Genomic DNA, 11049 nt, shown 5'->3' with positions numbered 1-11049 from the left:
TTTTGTTATTTTGGAACTTGATATTCTGGTATTTTGAAATGGAATAATTTTGGTGTTTTGGAACTTGGTATTTTAGTGTTTTGAAACTGTTATTTTGATATTTCTGAACTTGCTGTTCTGGTATTCTGAAATCGGGTTACTTTTGTATTTTGGAACTTGGGTTATGTTAAAATTCTGGTATTTTAATTTGTGTGATTTCGAAACGTGGTTTTCTTTGGTATTTTGGAATTTGGTTTTCTATTATTTTGAAACTAGGGCTCAAAACTAGGGTTTTGAACAAAAATACACCTAGGGTTGTATTGTGGAACCTAGTTTTTTGTAGGGGGAGTATTTGGTATTTTTGTACCTGAGCTTCTAGTATTTTTGTAACCTAAGGTGGGGGTTTTTTGGCAACCTGTGATTGGCAGGGGTTTGGGGCATCCTAGTTAAGTGTCCTGGCTTCATTTGCCTTCTTCCACCACAATTAAGCTGGCATGGGAACTGTTAAATCACAGACTATACAATGAGATGCTTCCTGAAACAGAAATAAATTTTAGCTGCCACAAGAAAACCAAGAAAAGACCATACAGGAAGTAATTCCATTTTAATAGTCTCCAACTCTCCAACATGTGAAAGGAAAAATTGAGTAAGTGCGGCAGTATAGAGGCATTACCAAAAGAAGCAGTGTTAGTCAGCTTCTCAACATTGCTTTTAAGTATTTTATGGGAAAAACATTTGGCCTAAAACTTCTTATGCATAAGTTGTTGGGGGTTATAGAAGATGGAACCTGACCCTTGGTAAATTGCATGAGAACCACAGCTTAAAGTTACTCAATGTCTTCTGGTCTCACAGGATGAGGCAGAGGTATAACTGATTTCTTCTCTGTATCTCTGGAAAGAGCTTTTCTCATATCTATAGTAACAGGAAAAAAATGTTATTATAGTAATGCAGTCCTTGTACAAAGCCATATTAAGTGAATTCTCCGTTAAAATAAGATAATTTTTAATCAAGAAAATTTCCCAGAATCATAAGACTATCTCAAGTTTGAAAGGACCCATAAGGGTGCAACTCCCTGCTCTGCTCCACACAGTACTACTAAAATGATACCGTATGATTAGGAGCATTGTGCAGATATTCCTTGAACTCTGATGGGCTTGGTGTCATGACCCTTTCCCTGGAGAGATCATTGCAGTTACCAACCAAACTCTCGGTGAAGAGCCTTCTAACACCCACTCTGAACATTCCCTGACACAGCTTTGCTCCATCTCCTCATGTCCTGTCACTGGTCACCGGAGGGAGGAGATCAACACCCCTCTCTGAAGTCCTTGGAAGTTACAGACTGTGAAAAGTGCATGCATCAGCTTTCTCTTCTCCAAGTGGCACAAACTCATGGACATCAGCTGTTCCTCCTAAATCTTGCTCTTGAGACCTCTCATCATCTTGGTTGCTGTCCTCAGGACACACTGCTGTCCTTAATGTTGCTCAATGGCAATGATATCAACTGATATAAAACACTGCATGAAACTCAGCCAAATAGAAAGGAAATGACAAGCTAAAAGAGGCAAATATATGACTAAAGTCACATGCGGCAATGGTAGGTGTCTGTCTGAGCCCTTGTATTTCACAGCGCTCCTACGTATCAAATAAACAGTGCAAGAACAGAAATGATACACAGCCTCACCATGTAACCCTTTGGGAGGATAATTTTAAGAAGGATTTAGAAAGAGGAAGCACTTGGTAGTTCACTTTTGTTAACATAATTAAAATTAACATACTTCAATGTCCATGTTCCTTCCCTTTTAAATTGAAAATGTTACCCAATTCTTTGTCATTGCGGAATGCTGACAATTGTTAATTTATACATAGACATCTGAGAAAAACAAAGTTTCAAGTCCCTGTTCCGGGATGAAAGGAACAAAGCACTGACATTCCTTCTCATTTATTCTTGTTCTGTGTTTGATTTTGCCAGAGATGCTACAAAATGTGTAAATGGCAAGATTAAGTTTTGTAACTGATATAATCTTAATTAGGAAAAGTTACAAAAATACAAAAATCCCATTAATCAGCAACTATCTGAAATTGTTTCATATAATTGTTTCAAATTGTTTCATGGTTTTTTTATAGGTTTCATATCAAAAAATAGTAAGAGTCTTACAAACAATCCCAGCAACTTTCAACATGAGAATAGTTCTGTTCAATTTGAGACCAAACAAGAACTTACCATAAGCATCTTCATCTGGCTCCCCACTACTAGCTGAGTAGTACTCTAAGACTGTCCGGTACACACTGTAGCCTAGTTGCTTATACATATTTACAGCAACCTGATTTGATACTCTCACAAAGAGATCGACAAAAAATCCACCCTTTCTTTAGCAGGAGAGGAAAAGAAACAAACAAAGCCACATTAAGGAATAGTAAGTAAATGTATTTCGAAATAACAACCCATAAATTGTAATGAAACACAAACAAGTCCAATGTAGTATACTAATTAAACATCTTTCCCAATGTAATAACAGATACACTTGTTTACCATGGGAAAATTCAATCATAGACAAGGATTTAATTTTATTTTTATCACATGGCAATTTTTCACCAGTCAGTGGGTTCAGAAATTTGATCAGAAGGAACAAGACAAGTTAAATGCCCCCACAGGCCTAAATCCAATTTAAAAAGTATCCACATTTTAGACTGCTTGGATTAGGAGAAGTGGAATCAGTCACAAAATTCAGTTGCCTAACAGGAGATGACAGACCCTTAATTCCACACGGCAAGTTTTTCAAAACATCATACTACTTTCCAGTCTTACCAACCATAGTGGGGTTGCGCTACTATAATCAGTTAAGGACATTTCCCTGTGGGTTCATCTGACACTAAATTAAATTTTCTCAGGTACAAGTAACCAAGCACGGGATGGCAAGTAAACTAAGATAATCTCTGCAGTACAAAATTTGTTCAGGATTGTGCCTGAGGGCATTGCACAAAGCCCGCAGTAACTGAACAAGTATATTGGAGGCCCTACAGGAAACAGTGCGGACTCTGTCAAGGAATGTTCTTTTATACACTATCTCTACTGGAGTTCAGGCTATGTCCTCCTCTCTCTGGCAAGTTAGCTCACAGAGAACCCCTGGGATTTTAAACTGCTAAGCAACTTTCATAACTCTTTTTCTCCAACTAGAAGGAATTTAAGAAAATCAGAACACCACGTAAAGCAAAATTCTGCCACGTAAAACAGGGACATGTTTCTGTAGAAATACTACTTTTAAATGTTACTTTAAAAGATGAATTTAAAGATAGCCATACTACTCACTTTTCTGAAATTTCTTCCAGGAGCTCCATTAATTTAGCAGCCAAACCCAGCCGTCGAAATTCTGGTGCAACAGAGAGAGCAGTAACGTGTCCATGCCATTCTTCCCTAGCCACAGAGCCTTCGGCTTTGCCCATGACTGTGAACATACAGAGCATCAGCGCAGCAGCACCTTTGGAGTAATGCACTGCCTGCAGCCAGACAACGTCACAAGAGGAATAAGCCATGGATAAACACACGATACAATGATTGTGGTAAAGGCTAAAACAGGGATGTCTACCTTTTCACTCTAAAATTGTGATTTTAGCCACTAAAAATGTCATTTTACTCAAATATTACAGCAGTTTCTTGACTAGTGTAAAAAAACACCAAACAAGTTTGCAAATTCCTTCCTTGAGGCGACTTCTAAATGCAAATTTTAAGTAATTCTCACAAGTCTCACTGAACCAAAATTTAAAATCTGACTGAAATAAAGGAGGAACAGAGGACTGGAAACCCAAAACTACCATCCCAGCAACTATCTGAGACCTTTGGAGATTATGAGGGAATAGAGCTCGGGAAGCTTTGCCAGTCCGGCAATAGAAAGCTAAGGCCCTGCAAACACAATGTGTTTAAGGAGGGAAAAAAAAAAAAAAAGGAGGTGGGGATGGTGTTTTGGGGAGGCTTTTTTCTAGTTTCTCTCCTTTCAATCCAATGTTAGTTTATTAATGAAAATTCACACTTCCACCCTCTGCTTTTCACAGATGACACAGGCACTGCTAATAAGCAACAAGTGTGATGGATACAGAGAAATGTTCTATACAGCACACATACTTTCAGCTTAATATGTTAAATACTTTTAGTTCCTGGGTCCCTGCAAAAACCATTACTCTGCCCCACCCCGTCTCCTAGCAGTTCTCTTTGGCATGATTTCTGAAAAACACAAGTATTCCACAGCAAATTAGCAAATGACATCCAGGCCCAGAGCTTTCCCTTACAGGGCAATGCAAAAGGCAAGCCCCGCACTTTTACTGACGGTGGGTAGGGACTGTATCTTCCAGATTACAAAAATACCCATTCACCAAATACGGGTGGATGTTACGACAGCCAAGGCTCCTCGCTGCGCTAGGAACATCAAACTGGAAGCTATGGTAATGAGTCCTGCATAATACCCTAAGACATTTAAGAAACGAGAAGATGCAACGCAAGGTTCCTCTTCCATGTTGGTTATTTGGTCAACGCGAAGAGTAAGAAAAACTCCCGCGTTCTAATCCCCGAAAGAGGCAACGAAGGGAGACGTTACCGCCGGGACACCCGGCACTCACTGTAACCCATCAGCTCCCCGCCGGGAGCCTCGGCGACGATGAAATACTCGGGCCAGTGGGCGAGGTACTGCAAGTAGAAGGGAATCCCGTACTGGGCGCTTGGTTAAGGAGCAACTGCGACCGTCACGGCTGCGCCGCCCGCGCCCGACCCCGCGCCCCTGCCCCGGCGGGAAGGATACGGTCTCGGTCAGCGGGTCCAGATTGCTGTGGGGGAAGAGAGTGCGGCGCTCAGCACGGGCCCGGGCCCGCCCGGCCGGCGGGGCGCCGCGAGGACCCCGCGGGGTGGGGAAGAGCGCAGGGGCTCGGGGGCATGAAGAGGGGACAGCCCGGCGCTCACATGTTGTTGAATCGGAAGAGGTCGTCGCAGGTGAAGGCGCGGAGCGTTGTCATGATGATGGCGATCACGACGCAGACGCCGAGCATGACGGTGAAGACGCTGCCCCGGAAACGCTCGCGCGCCCAAGGGCCCCTTTCGCCACGGAAAGGCGGCAGATGGGGCGCCCCCGCCCCCTGCGCAGCCCTGCCCCGCCCCGCAGAACCGCCCCGGCCCGGCCCGCGCCTGAGACCTGCCGCCGCGGGCCGTGCTGAGAAGGGGCACGGCTGCGTATTTCTATATTTAGAAATATCAAACAATAATATCTATATTCATATTATTAAAAATAAAAGCCCTGCCTCACACCAAATAAAAAGAAAAAAAGACCTTTCTTTTAAATTATATTAACATATTTTATAGTAATATTTTTCGTATCTATTTTCCCATTTATAATTTCAATTGCCCTATAATGTTATTGATATTCTAGATTACATCTCTTCACATTACTTACATATATTTATATTTAGGTTTACATTTATAGTTTAATTATAGTTACATATCTTTATATATTTATAATATATTTCTATATTTAGATTTACATTTCTATAATACTTGCCTTGTTTAAAATAAAGCCCCTGTCTCTAACCAAATAAAAACCAAAGACACCCCTTCAGTTAAACCGTATTTAAAAGTTCAAAAATAATTTTATTTTTCATCATTATATTCACATGTACATTTCTATTTTTTACTATATTTATAGATTATCTAGTATAGAGAATGCCTTGAAGAACAGATCTGTCTTTATACTATATATTTATATTACTTATATTTATTTTGTATTAAATATTTATAGGTATCAGTAGATATATATTTGTATAGTTGGATTTATAGTTTTATATTATTTATATTTCTACTATTTATAAAAGAACCCAGCCTATAACCTAAAAAAACAAAAAAAAACCCCCAATTTCTTTTAAACTATAGTGAATATTTTTATATTTACAATCTCTACTTATATACATTTGTGTTTATATATTAGGCTCTATTTTCTATATATGATAGTATGTCACAATAACATACATTATATGATCGTTTTATATATTTATCTGTTTGCCATGTTTATGTTTACAGTTATAGTTTTAGATTTCCTTTCAAATTTATTTTTATTTCTATTTTGACCTGTCTAGTAAACCATATCAACTCACTCACCTGACCCGTCAGAACCACAGAAATCCCGACGCGCCTCGGTCAGCGCCGGCGCGCAGGGCACGCTCGTCCCATCGCAGCACATCCAAACAAAACCTATTTCTGCTACTAACAAAGAACAAAGGCCCCACTACATTTCACCCCATTAAAAACTCACAGAAACCCAACTGGAAATAAATTTTAAAACCCCTCTATAACTAGCCCAAACCCCCCCATCCATTCCAATCCTAAACTTCCTCCCAAACCAGTATCTCAGAAACCCAAAAAACCTCAAAATCACATTGAAAATGAAATAACTGCTAATAAAAACAAAAACCCATGAAAAAATAAATCAAACCGACTCACTGAACTCAAAACTGTGCAACTGACCCTAAACATTACTACAAAAAGCCCCCAAAGCTCCACCTTTATGCTAACTCACAAATAAGAACAAATAATCTATAAAAATTACCTTAAAAATTAAAAAAAACTAATTAAAAGCATACAAATAAAAAATCTAAACTATTAAAATACTAAGAATACCACTACCCAAATTTTAAAAAATGTTGCCTATAAAAACCCACCATAAAAATGCCCCTGTCCCCAAAGATAAAAACTAAACAAAACCCATCACACCAGAAATAAATCGGAACTTGGGAACGCTAAAACCGTAACACTCAAGAAGTACACCATATCCCTTCTGGTACACCAGCTACAAACAGCATAAAACAATACAATCAATTACTAAAAACCACCTTTAAACCACTACCTTTTTAAGAAAACTTTCAACAATTTAAAAACGGCTTTTAACAAAAGCCATCTAATAAATCAACACCCAAAACTCCAGCAGCCGAGCTAGCCCTACCAAATCTCTCTGTTTATACATCCAATAAACAAAACCAAAATCCCAACAATATCCCAAGTCTATTAAAGAAACCTACTGAAATTAATCCTAACTCAAATACAAACCAACCCATCCATAAAGTTAGCCTCACTCAAAAAGAAAACAATGACAGAGAGTTAATAATACCAAGAAATAAAGCAACACACCATACACCACCAACGAATATAATATTCAAGAAAAAAAAACACTTTTTTTTTTTTTTTTTTTTTTTTTTTTAAACTAACTTCTTTTATTAGCTAGAACAAAGGATTTTGCCAGGACTGTAACAACAACTTCTTCGCCTCCTTCCTCTTCTTCTGAAACGTCCCATCTCATTCCCAAATTCCTTACAACTTTTGAGCTTCAATCCAAGCAAAAAGCAAAACTCGTGCACGTGTGCGTCGGATGCTCCTGCCAGGTTCTCCATTGCACCCCACATCTTCTTACACGTTCAGTCTTCGTGCTGACCTGCCGGGATGAGTTTCAGAGAAGGATTGGCACATGTGAAGAGAGGATTTCCCTCCCTCCCTCCCTCCCTCCCCCCCCAGAGCCGGTTTCCTTAGCACATTTCAATAAATTCCAAGCCTGCAATGATGCACACTCGTCTCAAGGCTCACAGCAAGCACACAGGAGCTCAGGCTTACTTGCTTCCATGGCTCTGTGCCTGAGATAGCTGAGGAAATTTCCGATGACCCTCTGTTGCAATAAACTGGAATGCAAACTCGGCTCCATCTCAGAGCCTCAGTGGGAGGCAGGAGCACATCTGGCTGACCCACAAAAATCCTTTCTTGGGCGGCGGCACCGCGCTGGAAAGGGGAAACACGTGCTAGTGAACAGCAGCTCAGAAACCATTCTTGTCCAATGTTACCTGCTCTACTTGGCAGCTCACTAACACCAGTCTAATTTTATCACTGCAGGGAGAATTCTGTAGGAAAGTGTCTGATGAGCAGCGACAAGGGCTTCACTCCCTGCTACGCAGCCTGCAACACCCTTGAGAGAGCAGAGCAGCAAAATCACCAAACTCTTCTTCTCTTCTTGCCATGGGGCAGGGTAGAAGATCACTGTGGGAGGCACATAAAAAGAGGGGAAATGCTCTATAAATGCACAGACATTTGATTTCAGAAGCCCAGAGATAAGGATTTTCTCTAGGAAGCCAGACGTGACATGATATTTCTAAGATTTTCTTCTTCATTGAAGGAAATGTATGTGTATATATACACACTTACAAATGATTGCATGAGGTTTTTTTTTTTTTTCTTTTGAAGCTCCAAGAATGATTTCCCATCTTGAGTCACTCAGGAAGAAATGGCCCCTGTGACTCAGGACAGAAGGGCTGCCTGCTCTTTTGATCATGACAGCTTTTGGGTGTACCCGGGAAGCAGGAGCAACAGCCAGAGCTGAGGCTCAGCAGAGGCTGACCCCGGCCAGCCCCTTCCTCACTTCCCTGTGTCACAACCCTTCCAGGCAGAAGGACGCAAAGCAGGTTACGATTTCTCTCCTAGATATGTTTTTCAAAAATAATACTTCCAGGGGTGATCACAATGGGGGCACAGAAAAACACAAAGAATGAAAACTACCGTGTTTGGTGTTTTATCAAACGGTGCGTCTTCCCTACCATGTCCGGAAGCTGGATCGATGCACCAAACTTTTCACTGCACCCTTGTCCTTGCTTCTGCGCCATCTTCACCAGCTGCTCTTGGGAAGTGCTTGTATTGCCTTGGAAAGGTGATCACCCTGCACGAAACTGGAGGCTGAGCTTTCGGCCTCTGGAGGAGGGAGCTGCGCCGTGGATCCCGTCCCGATGGCGCTGCAGACGCCGACACCCGCGGGAGGACTGGGGGGACTCCGAGCTCCACCTCTCTCTGCCCAGGCCCTGGGGAAGATGGGGGAGCTATTCTCCAGAAGCATCGCCCCTGCAATCATCACCTCCATCAACATTCTGAGAGCGCTTTCGGTTTTAATAAAGAGCAACCCTGATTTGCCATTTGCAGATCACAATGGGAATGAACCTGGAAGACAAAACACAAGATCAATTCACAGCTGGACATTCAAATCTTTTTCTCCAAAACCCAATCAACGTGCAGCTTCTCCCATAAGCTGAAGTACGGACCAAAGTCATAGAATCGTTCAGGTCAGAAAGGACCTTCAGGCAGCGAAGATGAGCATTTAGGTGTGGCATGAAGCTTGGGGAGCACTGAAGAAGCTGTAAAAGTCAACTGATATTCTTTGGAAATGAAAAACAAAATGAAGTAATTAACTAACAAGGAATCCTCTGCGGAAATGACACAAGGGACGGCCTGCAGGGGAGATGCCCGAAAGCCAAAGCTGCGCTTCAGTGGCATCTAAGGTGGGAATTTTGCAGAGTGCCTGTACACAAGTTTGTTTTCACTGGGATCAGTGAGCAGTGGCCACCGCAGAGCAGGAGGTGCTGTGGCTCAGAAGACCTGGCTGTGAAAAGTACAGGTTATTGTCCCCAAGCACATGCCAGCGGTCTGGAAAAGGGTGATGCGGCTTGACACTGCTGGTGTGCTTGCTAAAGGGGGGGAGCGGCTCAGTCCTCGTCACTCACCTGATGCTCCCAGTCGGGGCGCAGTCGAACGGCACCACTTGGCCGCGCTTCACCTCCCTGGCTATTTTCTGTGCAGGGAACTGCAATGCCATTGCAACTTTTCTGTCCTCGCATCATTCTTCTAGAAAAAAAAAACAATACGTTGAAGGGGAAACTGCCTTGTCACCGTCCCAAAATCCTTTATCGCTTGTGGTAACCCACGGCACACTCCCTGCCCGTGTTATCTTCACCTTAACTCTGTTTACAAGTGCCGTGAATAAACCCAAATCCAATTGAGAAAGCTCCTCTTTGCTCACATTTCAATACAAGGCTGGAACGATCACCTTGCAAAGAACTTTCCTCTACCGGTGCTAGATGCAAAAGAAAAAAAGCCAACCTAGGAATGCCTGCCACACCAGAGTACACAAAGCTGCTGCTGCTGCTGCTTCCAATGGCTTAGGCTGAGGGCTTCTCTGTTCTTCTTTTGCCCTTCTAACGGGAAGGACTGGCTTTGACTGTCTTTGAACTAGCTACAGATACGAAAGATTTAGTAAACAAGTATTCTTTATCCCATTTCTCTTAAGAGTGTGTCCTGACAGATGTCTTCTTCCTCCTGAGGTTTAGACCCCTGTTTGATCTTTTTTTCTTTTCCCCCCGCTTTTTTCCCCCCCTTTATTCCCTGAAGCATTTCACACCATGATGGGCAAAGGCCCAGCAGTAATTAGACTGAACACTGGACACGGAGACAAAAGAAAAGGCTGGAAGTTACTCTTGTTCTCCAGGCTGGCACTGCCAGCTCCTGAGGCTCAGTCAGGACAGTCAACATTTCTGAGAGTACCTGTACACAGGCGTGTGCAGACCTTGGGTCCTGCTGCGGCTCGCAGCTGCAGGCTCAGACACGCACGCCGAGCTCCTGGATCCTCCACGACAGAGCCGCCTCTCCCTGCTGATCCCGTGCTGTGCCTGCGGAGCAGGGAGGGAAGGAGAGGCACGCAGGTTAGCACAGTGACAGTGCACAAGCTGCCAGGCCTCACCCATCGGACCTGCACCGAAGAGGAAATCTTACTTTTCAAAACTCTCCATCGTGCCATACAAAACACTGAATCCTTCCCAATCTGGAAGGGACAGCCTGGCATGATGCCCCTCAGGTCACATCTTACATAAAGGGTTCTTCTTCTCCTGCACAATGCTCTATATTCTACTTTTACTTTTTATCTTTCTATAGATATAAAAATACCTACAGAAACTATCGATATTCACTAAGCGACCTTCAATCGTAACAGCCAGGCCTCCGCATGACTGCGCTTAACTCCTGCTTAGCTCAGGGCATCTCCCTGTTCCTCAGGCTCCAGAAACCACTGAAACTCCCCTGTTTTCCTGGGGGCTGCCTGCTGGCAGCTGCCCTCCTCTCTCCAACGCGGTCACCTGCCAGGCTGTAATATTGACATTGTTGTGACTATTGAGTCATTGGAGACTCATCCACGCTTAAATAAAATAAACCCCCTACTTTTAGGTACTAAATTCCCTACCAAA

General features: G+C 42.6%; 1 protein-coding gene and 1 long non-coding RNA gene across 3 annotated transcripts; both read right to left on the bottom strand.

Annotated features, from left to right (window-relative positions):
• Positions 1-564: 564 nt before the first annotated feature.
• On the bottom strand, positions 565-5082 carry LOC132332931 (N-alpha-acetyltransferase 20). The gene is made up of 6 exons (XM_059857672.1): positions 4925-5082; positions 4767-4791; positions 4588-4678; positions 3287-3422; positions 2201-2346; positions 565-891 (listed from the first exon to the last, which is right to left on the bottom strand). The coding sequence occupies exons 1-6, from the start codon at positions 5008-5010 to the stop codon at positions 806-808; spliced, it is 570 nt and encodes a 189-aa protein (XP_059713655.1). The 5' UTR covers positions 5011-5082; the 3' UTR covers positions 565-805.
• Positions 5083-7262: 2180 nt separating this feature from the next.
• On the bottom strand, positions 7263-10540 carry LOC132332930 (uncharacterized). 2 transcript variants are annotated; one of them, XR_009488009.1, is made up of 4 exons: positions 10355-10523; positions 9538-9658; positions 7613-8977; positions 7263-7436 (listed from the first exon to the last, which is right to left on the bottom strand). It is a non-coding gene; the product is annotated as an uncharacterized LOC132332930 (long non-coding RNA). The 2 variants fall into 2 exon arrangements; XR_009488008.1 differs by having other exon boundaries at positions 7613-9658; positions 10355-10540.
• Positions 10541-11049: the final 509 nt, after the last annotated feature.

The sequence above is a fragment of the Haemorhous mexicanus genome, chromosome 12 (genome assembly GCF_027477595.1).
Source record: "Haemorhous mexicanus isolate bHaeMex1 chromosome 12, bHaeMex1.pri, whole genome shotgun sequence".
NCBI lineage: Eukaryota > Metazoa > Chordata > Aves > Passeriformes > Fringillidae > Haemorhous > Haemorhous mexicanus.
Note: the sequence above shows the minus strand (reverse complement) of the source record. Positions and strands in the feature narration are given on the sequence as shown.